The sequence below is a fragment of the Budorcas taxicolor genome, chromosome 18 (assembly GCF_023091745.1).
Source record: "Budorcas taxicolor isolate Tak-1 chromosome 18, Takin1.1, whole genome shotgun sequence".
NCBI classification, from domain to species: domain Eukaryota; kingdom Metazoa; phylum Chordata; class Mammalia; order Artiodactyla; family Bovidae; genus Budorcas; species Budorcas taxicolor.
Genome location: NC_068927.1, coordinates 62136978 through 62148964, shown reverse-complemented (window position 1 = coordinate 62148964; position 11987 = coordinate 62136978). Strand labels below are relative to the sequence as shown.

Sequence of the window (11987 nt, the reverse complement as noted above, 5' to 3'; positions counted from 1 at the left end):
GCCTCGTCCCTCCGCTACGAGTAGCCCCGCCTCCCCTCCGGGACGCTCCGCCCCGCCCCGCCACTCAGCGAGGTTCCGCCTCAGCTTTCAAAGCCCTATGCTGGTCCGGCTTCTCTCCACCACCCACCCGCTGACGGCCTGGCCCCGCCTGCAGGCCGTTCAGCTATTTGCGCGTGCGCGCACTGTGACCTACGCGGAGGCCGAGAGCGGCGACTGGAGGTCCCAGCGCCGGGTGAGTTTCTGTCTGGAGTCAAACCTGCCTCTCGCGGTCTCCTCTTCCTTGTACCCCGGATCTGAGGGTCGCTACTGACTCTGAAGTGAAGTCAAGTGAAGTCGCTCAGTCGTGTCCGACTCTTTGCGACCCCGTGGACTGTAGCCTACCAGGCTTCTCCGTCCATGGCATTCTCCAGGCAAAAATACTGGAGTGGGTTACCATTTCCTTCTCCAGGGGATCTTCCCGACCCAGGGATCGAACCCGTGTCTCCAGCGTTGGAGGCAGACGCTTTAACCTCTGAGCTTGACTCTAAATCCCCGCTTTTGCCCCACCACCCCCAGCAAATTCAGACGTCTTCGAAAGCGGCGAAGGGGCGCCTGCCTTTTGGTATAAGTCTGCACTGAACCCGGTTCCTGCTTCTGGAACACTGAAACGCTGAGCTTCGCACCTTTTCCCGGCTTAAAACCGTTTACTGACCTCACTGACCCCTCTATCCTTTCTGCACCACATACAATTCTATTAGGTGAGGTGGTTTATTCGCTCCACGTTCTTCAGCCTCTCCTTCTCGGGCCTTGGAGGCCTCGCCGGCCGCCCCGCCGCCGGAGGGGCAGCGTTCTCTCCCCGGTCCTGGGATTCTGGGGAGCCCGCCCCTCTCCTGAGACCCCCTCTCTCCCACCCGTCTGTCCTCACGTCTCCTCTGGCCGGTCCTTCTGCCCTTCAGATTGACCTTTCCCCTGATCCCTAATGGGGAGAGCTGACCTGAACCAGCCACGTGACAGCCACCACGTGACACCCAGTTTGGCCCCAAATACCACCCGCTGGAATTTGACTCTTGCGGGAGGCCCTTTCTTATTCAGTCTCCTACCCTGTCAATAGTGGGCGGAAGGCGGGATCAGAAGAAGCAGAGACAGCGACTCCTAGAGAAATGGAAAATTGAGAAAAGCCTGTGGGACAAGCGATGGCAGTGAAGAGGATGGTGAGGAACTTGGAAGAGACAGATTCATGAAAGAGAATGAGCGTTGAAGTTAGCGAGTGGGGAAAGGAGAGAAATTCAGAGCAAAGCAGGGACTCCGTAGAGTTAAGGGTGAGCAACATAGGGAGGTGTGGTTGTTCATTCCGACTCTTTGGAAGCCCTGTATCTCCAAGAGTTTTCTCAAATCCAGGTCTGTTGAGTCCAGGGATGGTATCTCACCATCTCATCTTCTACGGCCCCCTTCTATAGCCTTCAAGGGAGAGGGGCTGTAAATCAGGGGTCCCAAAGAGGGCGACATTGGAGAGGCAGTTCACACAGCCAGCCTGCAAAGGGGATACAAGAGCTGGAATCAGAGCAACAATATCCTGGTGGGAGAGAAAGGGGACTCCTAGTGATTGGAGGAGCTGAGAAAAAAAGCGAGCTGAAGGGAAGCATAGCCACTTGGGAGTGCCAGAGAGTTGGGAGGAAGGGAGGGCAGAGGTAGAAGAAGAAAAGCAGAAATACATGGAGATTGAGGATCACCAGGGAGGTTGGAGAGAAAGCAACTTGAAGGCGAACAGATGGCAGAGAGAGGCGGGATGGGAGGCAGGGAAGAAGTAGAGAGGAGGACAGGCACAGCAGGAGAGCAGAGATGCAAGCAGAGAAAGGGAGATGTAGAAAGAAGCAGGGAAACAGATCAACCAAATGAAGTGAAAACAGCTAGTGTGCAGGTGATGGTGGGGACTAGATCCGGAAGAGTGCTGAATCAGTTGGGTAAGAATTATTAAGTCGTTATACATTGATTCTTGGCTTTAAAATCTAACGCAAATCTTGCTTCTTTAAATTACACAGATCAGAATGAGAATTGCAGAACTTCTGTCTGTGAAGCATGTGTATTTTGTAATAATTTGTATTAAAAGAGCATGCATGTGTAGAGCCTGTTGAGGTGGGGGCTGCGGCAGTGACTTGATTCTCTCAGGTGTGAGTCCCCCCCTTCGCTCTTCCTGATGCGGAGTAGAGGTTATGCGAGAGAAGAAATGGGGCAAGAACTGACTGACTCTTACTACATGATGCCTTTTCAAGGAACTTTCAACATGTTCTTTGTGTAGGTTTTACTTTTGGCTTTCTGCTTTCTTTACACTTAATTATTTTTGTAGCTTGGGATAAACATTTGTTCATTCAATAGCGACTTTCTTGTAAACAATCATGGAGATTTGTCTCACTTGGGATAACTTGGGTGAATGTAGAGAATATTATGGTAAGTGAATTAAGACAGGGAAAGACTGGTATTATATGTCCTTCCAATATATGGAATATTAAAAGAAATGAAACTCACTAGCCCCAGGGTGGTCATCTGGGGCTGGGAGGTGGGGAAGATGGGGGGATGTTGGTCAAAAGGTATAGTCTTTGAGTTGTGAAATGAGTGCGTCCTGGGGAGGTATGTGCAGCATGCTGACTATAGTTAATCCTGTTCTGTTACTTCATATGGAAATTTGTCAGGAGAGTGCGTCATCGGTGATTTCACCCCACACAGAACATGGGAATTTGGAGGTGATGGATGTGTTCATTAGTGGATTGTGATAAATATTTCACAGTGTACACATGTGTCACATGCTCACAGGGTGTATGGTATGTATACACATACTCCTTTGGTTAGTCGGTTCTCCCGTATCAGACAGGCTCCTCAGGTTCTTGTGTGGGGCCTCGCCCCGGGAATGTGCACAGAGCTGCAGATGATTCCGATCTGGATCCTGCACTGAGCACCAGGGCTCTTAGCCTCCACTTCTGAGACTGAGATCAGGCCCTGGGAGAGGGAAGGGTGCTCTGCTCTGAGGGGGCTGGACCAGTTCCTGCTGTGTGACCTGAAGGGCATCGTGGGGTCAGCGGAGGTGCCCCCTGTTGCTGTGTACGTGAGGCCTCACCAGGAGGGGAGTGTGATCCAAGGAAATTGTGGTAAAGTCCCATGGTGAACTCTCTGCAGGAGCTGACTGTGCTGAGTCCCTCCTGAGACAGTGACCACAGAGGACTGTCTGTTCCACATGGTTAGGGCTTCCTTGTGTGTGTGTGGTTGGGGATGAGGAAAGGAGGGATGTGTTGACACTAAGCATTAAACAGCATGTTTTCAACTTTCATGATAGAACTGTGAAGACTCATGGACAAAGAGGCCCAGAAGAGGAAAGAACAGGAGTCAGGCATGGCTCTTTCTCAGGTAGAGTCGTATTCTCAGTGGATTCTCACAATGCCTTCCTGAAATGCCGTGCTTAGGACTTGCTAATCGTGTCTGACTCTGGAGCGTCCTGTGTGACTCCTGTACATGCACACTCACCTAGGGCCTTCCCTCAGGGCCTGTCAACTCCACTTAGATCTGGTCTCCCTATGACCTGGTGACCTGGCCCTTGTGAGGAGGCTCCCTTGGGCACCATCCTGGGCAGGGCTTCTCACCCACGGGTTGGAGACGGGGTCTCAGTGCTATTGGGAAACCAGGACTGTTGAGGGCCCATCTGGATGCGCTGTCTGCTCTCAGTCAACCATGGTAAAGAAGCTGTACATGGACCACAGGTATTAACATGTACAGTACACAGGAAAATCTGCAAAAGAGGCCAATGAGTGGAAATCAGTTATAACTTTTTATAGCACATTTAAAACTAAATGAGCACCTCCTTGAAAACTTAAGTGTTTGGGAAGGGAATGGAATGGTATGTTCAGAAAGCGATGTCAGGGCTAGAGAGTGGTTCGCTACACCATCTAATTTAAATTATGAAATCAGGCTTACTAATTTTTTTTCTTTCTTTTTGACCACATGATACAGCTTCCAGGGTCTTAGTTCGCTGAGTAGGGATTGAACCTGAAACTGTGCAGTGGAAGTGAGGGATCTTAACCCCTGGACCATGAGGGAATTCTCCAACTTTACTAATCTTGATTCAGTATTTTCCTAATGGAATGAAATAATAAATTTTGGATTTTGTTAATAAGTACATAGCTAAAACTAAGGATAAAAATCACATTATTAATTTTAAAATATATTTATTTCCTGTACTCTGACTTCATTGCTTCAGTGTCTTTTCCCTAGTTCTGGTGAGTGGTGGCCACTGTCTGGATGCAGTGTACACACTTCTCATTGTGGTGGCTTCTCTTGTCTTGCAGCCCAGGCTCTAGAGCACACTGGCTTCAGTAGTTTCACCTCCTGGGCTCTACAGCTCTGGCTCAGGAATTGAGACTCATAGGCTTAGTTGCCCCTCAGCAAGTGGGATCTCAGACCAGGCAACAACCCACATCTCTTGCATTGCCCAGTGGATTCTTAACCATTTACCCATAGGGAGGGCCACATATAGTTAAATACAGGTATTTTATAAAGATTGGAAGAAATCTCCTGTATGTTATTTTCTGCTTGTATTATTCTTCTTATTATTAGTTTTTGAACTAGAATAAGATAATGTTGAGGAGTTCCCTGGTAGTACAGTAGCTAAGAATGTGCCTGCCAATGTTGGGTGCACGGGTTCCATCCCAGGTCCGGGAAGATGCCTCAGAGCAACTAAGCCCATGGGCCACAACTACTAAGCCTGGGCCCTAGAGCCTGGGAGCCATTACTATGGAAGCCCACACTCTCTAGAGCCTGTGCTCCAAAACAAGGGAAGCCACTGCAATGAGAAGTCCGGGCACTGCAACTGCAACTAGAGAAAGCCCACTCACAGCAACAAAGACCCAACATAAGCAAAATAAATAAGCTTTGAAAAAGAAATAGAATGTTGACAAAGTTACTGAAGGAAGAATTACAATGAAAGAAGAGAATGGGAACCCACTCCAGTATTCTTGCCTGGAGAATTCCATGGATAGAGGAGCTGGTGAGCTGCCCTCAGCAGGGTTGCAAAGAGTCTGGCATGAGTAAGCAGGTAAACAACAACTTCCACACACAGTAGATTGAGCTCTGAAAAACAAATCTAAGCATCCTACTTTCCTCCTGGACATTCTTCAGTGACTTCCATTAGCTTTTGGAATAAAGTCCAAAATCCATAGATCTTGCATAAATTACCTCTACCTGGCATCACCCCATCTGCATTCCCTGTGTCCCAGTCACACTGGCTGACTTTCTGTTCAGTAAATATCTTCCTGCCTCAGAGCCGGCACGCAGGCTGTTCTCTCTGCTTGCAACACTCTTCCATTTCCAACCTTGCCAATCCTAAGTGTTTCTTCCTCACAGAGACCTTGTCTGATTTCTCAATGTAGGTGAAGACTTTCTGTTTAATCTTGTCCTAGCACCAGGCCTGTGTCAGAGCACTGATTTCAGTAGTAACATTAAAACTGTGGATGAAATTGGCCGGTGGCTGCTAGATTATAAGCTTCATCATGTTAACTGCTGTATTTCAAGTTTGAGGCACAAAGCTGATGCTGAATGCATTTTGATGGAATGAAAGAAAAAATAAAGACAACTCTTGTTTCAATCAATTGTGTGTTTACACATGCCTGCATGAATGCATGGATATGTAACTCCATGGTTTTATTACAAAAACATCCTCTTATAAATAATGGTGTATGCTTTGTAGCAGTTTCAGTTGTCTCTTTAGTGTATTTCATGGCATTGATTTTTCTACATCATCACATGAATGATGTAAATTGTAGTAAGATTATTGACATTGTGAGGGTTGCCATGGAGAAGGTGTAACCCTGTATCGTGACCATTTATGCTGTTCTATTGTATTTCAGCTTCCTTGAACTTGTTTCAGGTATTCTCAGGGAGCTCTCTGTGGATGCTCTTTCCTTCTCTGCTAGTTAACTGGTTGATTCCTTAGGTTCAGGTGTCTCTCCCAACCACCTGAGCTCAGGTGCTGTTGCCTCATTTCTTAACTGTTTGATCTGAGCGATTTCTTAGAGTGACAGAGTTTTCTCCCCAGTAAGGTGGACACAGGTCTTTCTCTAACGTGCTGTTATGTTGATCACAAGTTCATCCGTATGAAGTCTTTAGAGTAATGCTTAGTGTGTAGGACGTGCTGAAACACCTGTTGTCAGTGTGATGATGTCATCATCATCACAGTGTGTGTTCTTTTAAAGTCACTGTGGACTTTGTCGTCTCTGAAGACACCAGTCTTGCTGTAACTCATCTAGTAAGTGACACTGTGTCACTCACTGTGTTGAATGGAACATTTCTGCATAGACAACCCAGTCTTGGTTTCACTTTGTGTATTTTTCATGTGTTGTCCACATACATGACAAATTCATGTTGATTGCAGGATATCATAATCTTAGGGAAAAAGAGGAAATTATAAGATTACAGACCAACAGTTTGCTTCAAGCAGCTTTTAATGGATCTATCAGAAAGTATATTACTTCAAGTGAATTGAGCTTTTCCCCTCTCACCTCTTCTCATTTTGTGTGAAACTAAGAATCCTCCTCAGGGCCCTTTGGTGAAATCTGTTTTCATTTCAGGCACAATTGACCTTCAAGGATGTGTTCATAGATTTCACTCCTGAGGAGTGGGAATGCCTGGACCCTGCCCAGAGGACCTTGTACAAGGACGTGATGGTGGAGATTCTCAGGATCCTGCTGTCTGTGGGTGAGGGTCACTTCCCCCTGAAGTGGGGATCTGCCCTGGGGTACCTTTGCATGTTCCCTCTGTACCTTTTGAGATCCCCTGTTTTTCTTGACTAAGTTCAAAACCTTGTTGACTCACACATGTAAAGCTTCCTGATTGGCATCAGGCATTTAAACTTGACTTTCCTTCAGGTGACCTGCCCACTGTGTGATGCACAAGGAGTTTCTCCACAGCTCAGGTGTTTATAAAGCTGATTTCAAACTGTGAAATCTCCAGTTGCCTGTTTTCTAGCCCTGTGTTCTTGGTTCAGTAGTTCTTAGAGAGGAACTGGATCCCTGCTGCGTGTTGTACTGTATATTATACTGTTCCCTGTGCATTCAGAAGGCGGCAGAGAGTAAATTTAATGAGAAGTATTTTTCTGTCGGTTTATAATGTCTGCATTCCTTGGCTGACAAAAGAGCTGGATTCTACACCTGCCAATGCAGGAGACACAGGTTCGATCCTTGGTCTGAGAAGATCCCACACGTCACAGAGCAGCTACACGTGTGCCTCAACTACGAGCCAGCACTCTAGAGCCTGGAAGCTGCAACTACTGAGCCCACATGGGACAACTACTGAAGCCCGTGCACCCAGGAGAAGCCGCAGCAAGTGAGGAACATGGGCACTGCAACTGGAGTGTAGCCCCTACTTGCTGAACTTGGAGAAAAGACCAAGCAGCAACAAACACTCACCTGATCCAGAAGAAATGAGTACCCTAATGTATTAAAAGTAACAGAAGCATTTATTTAAAAAAGAAAGGTTGGATTCTGGAAGAAGCCACAGTATATGGCATTACTTCTGAGTAGGAAGTTCTGTTTCTGATCTGAACGTTGTCTCCATTCTTGTGGCACAAGGAAGAAGACCCCTGGATTGTGGAGAATGAGGTGCTAATAGCAAACATCCAGATGAGTGGGAAAGTATCCACAGTGTGATCACAGGTCACAAGGACAGAGAGGAAGCCACACCATTTATAGTGTTTGGGAAACTCTCCAGGTGGGAGAGTTCTGTGAGAAAACAGATGTTTAATGTTTGTGAACTCTCACAGGAGATTTTTCTTCTCCCTAACTTACGGCTGTGTTCTTTGACATGTGAGATGTACAGCACCCGCCAGTGGTGCTGTAGCACCCACAGAGATGAAGGCAAATTCTTTTTTTTTCCTTTGGCTTGTACTGGGTCTGTTTTGCTGTGTGGTCTTTTGTCTATTTGAGACAACAGAGGGCTACTCGCTAGTTGCGGGAAGCACGGTTTCTCATTGTGGTGGTTTCTTTTGTTGTGAAGCACAGGCCCTAGGCACACGGGCTTGAGTAGTTTTACAATGCAAGCTCAGTATCTGTGGCTCATCAATTTATATATATACTCTATTTTCTCAATCAACTTATATATATTCTTTATTTTCTCAATGCAGTATTTGTAGGACAGTTACTATCATTTATTTTTCACATTATTCATTAGAATGCTTCTTTTGCCTTGTTTACCATTCCCATGTATTGCCTGATTGACGCTTGTTTGCTCAGTTGCTCAGTCCTGTCTGACTCTGTGATCTCATGAACTGTAGCCCACCAAGCTTTCCCATCAGTGGAATTTTTTTCAGACAAGAATAGTGCACTGGGTTTTGATTTCCTGCTCCAGGGGATCTTTCCTGTCCAGGGATTAATCCCCCCGTGCCACGTCTTCTCCATTGGCAGGCAGTTTCTTTACCACTCAGTCACCTCCTTAGGCCTGTATGTTCTTTACCATTTAAATAAGTATAAGTGTGCATAAAGTGTGTACAATATACCATTAGTTTCTCCTCAATTATGAGACAGCAATGTGTTTAGTACAAAGTAGGGTGAGCTTTGAGGTCATGGTGGGAAAATACATTTTCTTTGTGAACTGACATGAGTTTGCATAAAATGAATGTTTTCTGATTGTGTTTGAAACTATACTACCCTAAAATTAATTTGAATTACCTATGATCACTCTCTTTTAAAAAGTTATATTCCTTTAGTGTTGTATCGTTTTAAGATCATCATTGTGAAGATTCATAATTCTCTTCAGGATGGATATGACCTTTGGTATAATATCATGTGTTCAACAGGAAATAATTTATTTATGAATTGTAACTAATAGAATATCTGTGGTTCTTTATGTCTTGTAGATATGTCTCACATACATATGGTCAAGAAATTACAGGCCAAAGCAAACAGTGGTAAAGGGGAAATTTTTCAAAGAGTGATGTTTGGAAGAGCTGAAATCCTTGAAATCAAAGATTTTCGCCTCAGGAAGATTCAGGAAAATATACATGACTTTGATTGTCTGTGGACATATGATGAAAGAAATGACAAGGAAATGTCTACATCCCATAACAAAAATCTCACTGATGGAAGAGATCATCATAGTAGAAGTGATGCAGAAAATGGACCTTTTGAAAGGCACGGATCAAGCTTTCAGGATGAATTGCAGATGGTACAATCTGAAGGGATAATTTTTGAATGTAGTCAAGTTGTGACAAACGTCAGCGCCTCAGGTTTACCACCTCACAGAACTTGTAATGTCTGCGAAGGCTTTTCTCATAAACATGAGAATGCTGTTATGCATCCTTCAGAACTGTTACCAGACCATGAAACAGAAAAGAAAAGACCTGACAAATGTAATGAATGTGACATAACCTTTCTTCAGGACTCAGAACTCACTGGACATCAAAGAATCCATACAGGAGGAAATCCATATAAATGTGACGTGTGTAGCAAGGCTTTTGATCAAACTACCAAACTTGCCATTCACTGGAGAATTCATACTGGAGAGAAACCACATAAATGTGATGTAGGTGACAAGGCTTTTATTCAAATTGGAAACCTTGCAGTTCATCAGAATATTCATCCTGGAGAGAAACGATATAAATGTGATGTGTGTGGTCACTGCTTTAAACAAAGTACACACCTTGAAACTCATCAGAGAACTCATACCGGAGTGAAACCATCTAAATGTGATGTTTCTGGAAAAGCTTTTAGTCAAAATGCAAGCCATGCAGTTCATCAGAGACTTCATACTGGAAAGAAACCATATAAATGTGATGTATGTGGCCTGTGCTTTACTCAGAACTCAGAACTTGAAGCTCATCAGAGAACTCATAAGGGACAGAAACCATATAAATGTGATGAATGTTGCAAAGGCTTTAGTGAAATTTCAAGCCTTGCAGTTCATTGGAGAGTTCATACTGGAGAGAAACCGTATAAATGTGATGTGTGCGGCAAGTCATTTAATCGTACTGGCAAACTTGCTGTTCATCGGAGAGTTCATACTGGAGAGAAACCATATAAGTGTGATGTATGTGGCAAGGCCTTTATTCGAACAACAGGCCTTGCTGTTCATCAGAGAATTCATACTGGAGAGAAACCATATAAATGTGATGTGTGCGGCAAGTCATTTAATCATACTGGCAAACTTGCTGTTCATCGGAGAGTTCATACTGGAGAGAAACCATATAAATGTGATGTATGTGGCAAGGCCTTTATTCAAACAACAGGCCTTGCTGTTCATCGGAGAATTCATACTGGAGAGAAACCATATAAATGTGATGTGTGTGGCAAGGCATTTAGTCATACTGGACACCTTAATGTTCATCGGAGAGTTCATACTGGAGAGAAACCATATAAGTGTGATGTGTGTGCCAAGGCATTTAGTCATACTGGAAGCCTTGCTATTCATCGGAGAGTTCATACTGGAGAGAAACCATATAATTGTGGTATATGTGGCAAGGCTTTCAGTGTAAGTTCAAGCCTTGCTTTTCATCGGAGAGTTCATACTAGAGAGAAACCATGTAAATGTGGTGTATGTGGCAAGGCCTTCAGTCAGACTACAAGCCTTGCAGTTCATCAGAGAGTTCATACTGGAGAGAAACCACATAAATGTGATGTATGTGGCAAGGCCTTTAGTAGGACTACAAGGCTTGCAGTTCATCAGAGAATTCATACTGGAGAGAAACCATATAAATGTGAAGTGTGTGGCAATGCCTTTAATCACACTTCAAGCCTTGCAGTTCATCGGAGAGTTCATACTGGAGAGAAACCATATAATTGTGGTATATGTGGCAAGGCTTTCAGTGTAAGTTCAAGCCTTGCTGTTCATCGGAGAGTTCATACTGGAGAAAAACCATATAAATGTGATGTGTGTGCCAAGGCATTTAGTCGTACTGGACACCTTGCAGTTCATCGGAGAGTTCATACTAAAGAGAAACCATATAAGTGTGATGTATGTGGCAAGGCCTTTATTCAAACAACAAGCCTTGCTCTTCATCAGAGAATTCATACTGGAGAGAAACCATATAAATGTGATCTGTGTGACAAGGTATTTAGTCGTACTGGACACCTTGTTGTTCATCGGAGAGTTCATACTAGAGAGAAACCATATAATTGTGGTATATGTGGCAAGGCTTTCAGTCTAAGTTCAAGCCTTGCTGTTCATCAGAGAGTTCATACTGGAGAGAAACCATATAAATGTGATGTATGTGGCAAGGCCTTTATTCAAGCAACAGGCCTTGCTCTTCATCAGAGAATTCATACTGGAGAGAAACCATATAAATGTGATGTGTGTGCCAAGGCGTTTAGTCATACTGCAAACCTTGCTTTTCATCGGAGAGTTCATACTGGAAAGAAACCATATAAATGTGATGTATGTGGCAAGGCATATAGTAGAACTAGAAGCCTTGCAGTTCATCAGAGACTTCATACTGGAGAGAAACCATATAAATGAGAAGTATGTGGCAATCCCTTTAGTCAAAGTTCAAGTCTTGCAGTTCATCAGAGAGTTCATACTGGAGAGAAACCATATAATTGTGGTATATGTGGCAAGGCTATCAGTGTAAGTTCAAGCCTTGCTGTTCATCAGAGAGTTCATACTGGAGAGAAACCATATTAATGTGTTGTATGTGGCAAGGTGTTTATTTGTACTGGAAACCTTGCTGTTCATCAGAGAGTTCAGAGTGGAGAGAAAGCATATAAATGAGGTATATGTGGCAGGGCTTTCAGTGTGAATGCAAACCTTGCAGTTCATCAGAGAATTCATACTGGAGAAAACCTTACAAATATAAAAATTGTGACAAACCATTTAGGCACAGTCATCCATAACTCATCATCAGACAGTTCAGACAGGAGAGGAACCAAATAAATATGATCTATATGGCCGGTGCTTTACTTGAAATGACGAACTTAGAAACCATCAGAGAATTCATACTAGAGAGAAACATTAGAGATGCAACAGTTGTGAGAAACATTTTA

At 44.3% G+C, this 11987-nt stretch overlaps 1 protein-coding gene across 1 annotated transcript; it reads left to right on the top strand.

Annotated features, from left to right (window-relative positions):
- The first annotated feature begins 202 nt into the window (after window positions 1-202).
- LOC128064051 (zinc finger protein 665-like) lies at window positions 203-11715 on the top strand. The gene is given in 5 exon segments (XM_052656868.1): window positions 203-232; window positions 3305-3375; window positions 6588-6714; window positions 7539-7604; window positions 8870-11715. Coding segments are annotated over 4 exon segments (3096 nt in total). The 5' UTR covers window positions 203-232; window positions 3305-3318.
- Window positions 11716-11987: the final 272 nt, after the last annotated feature.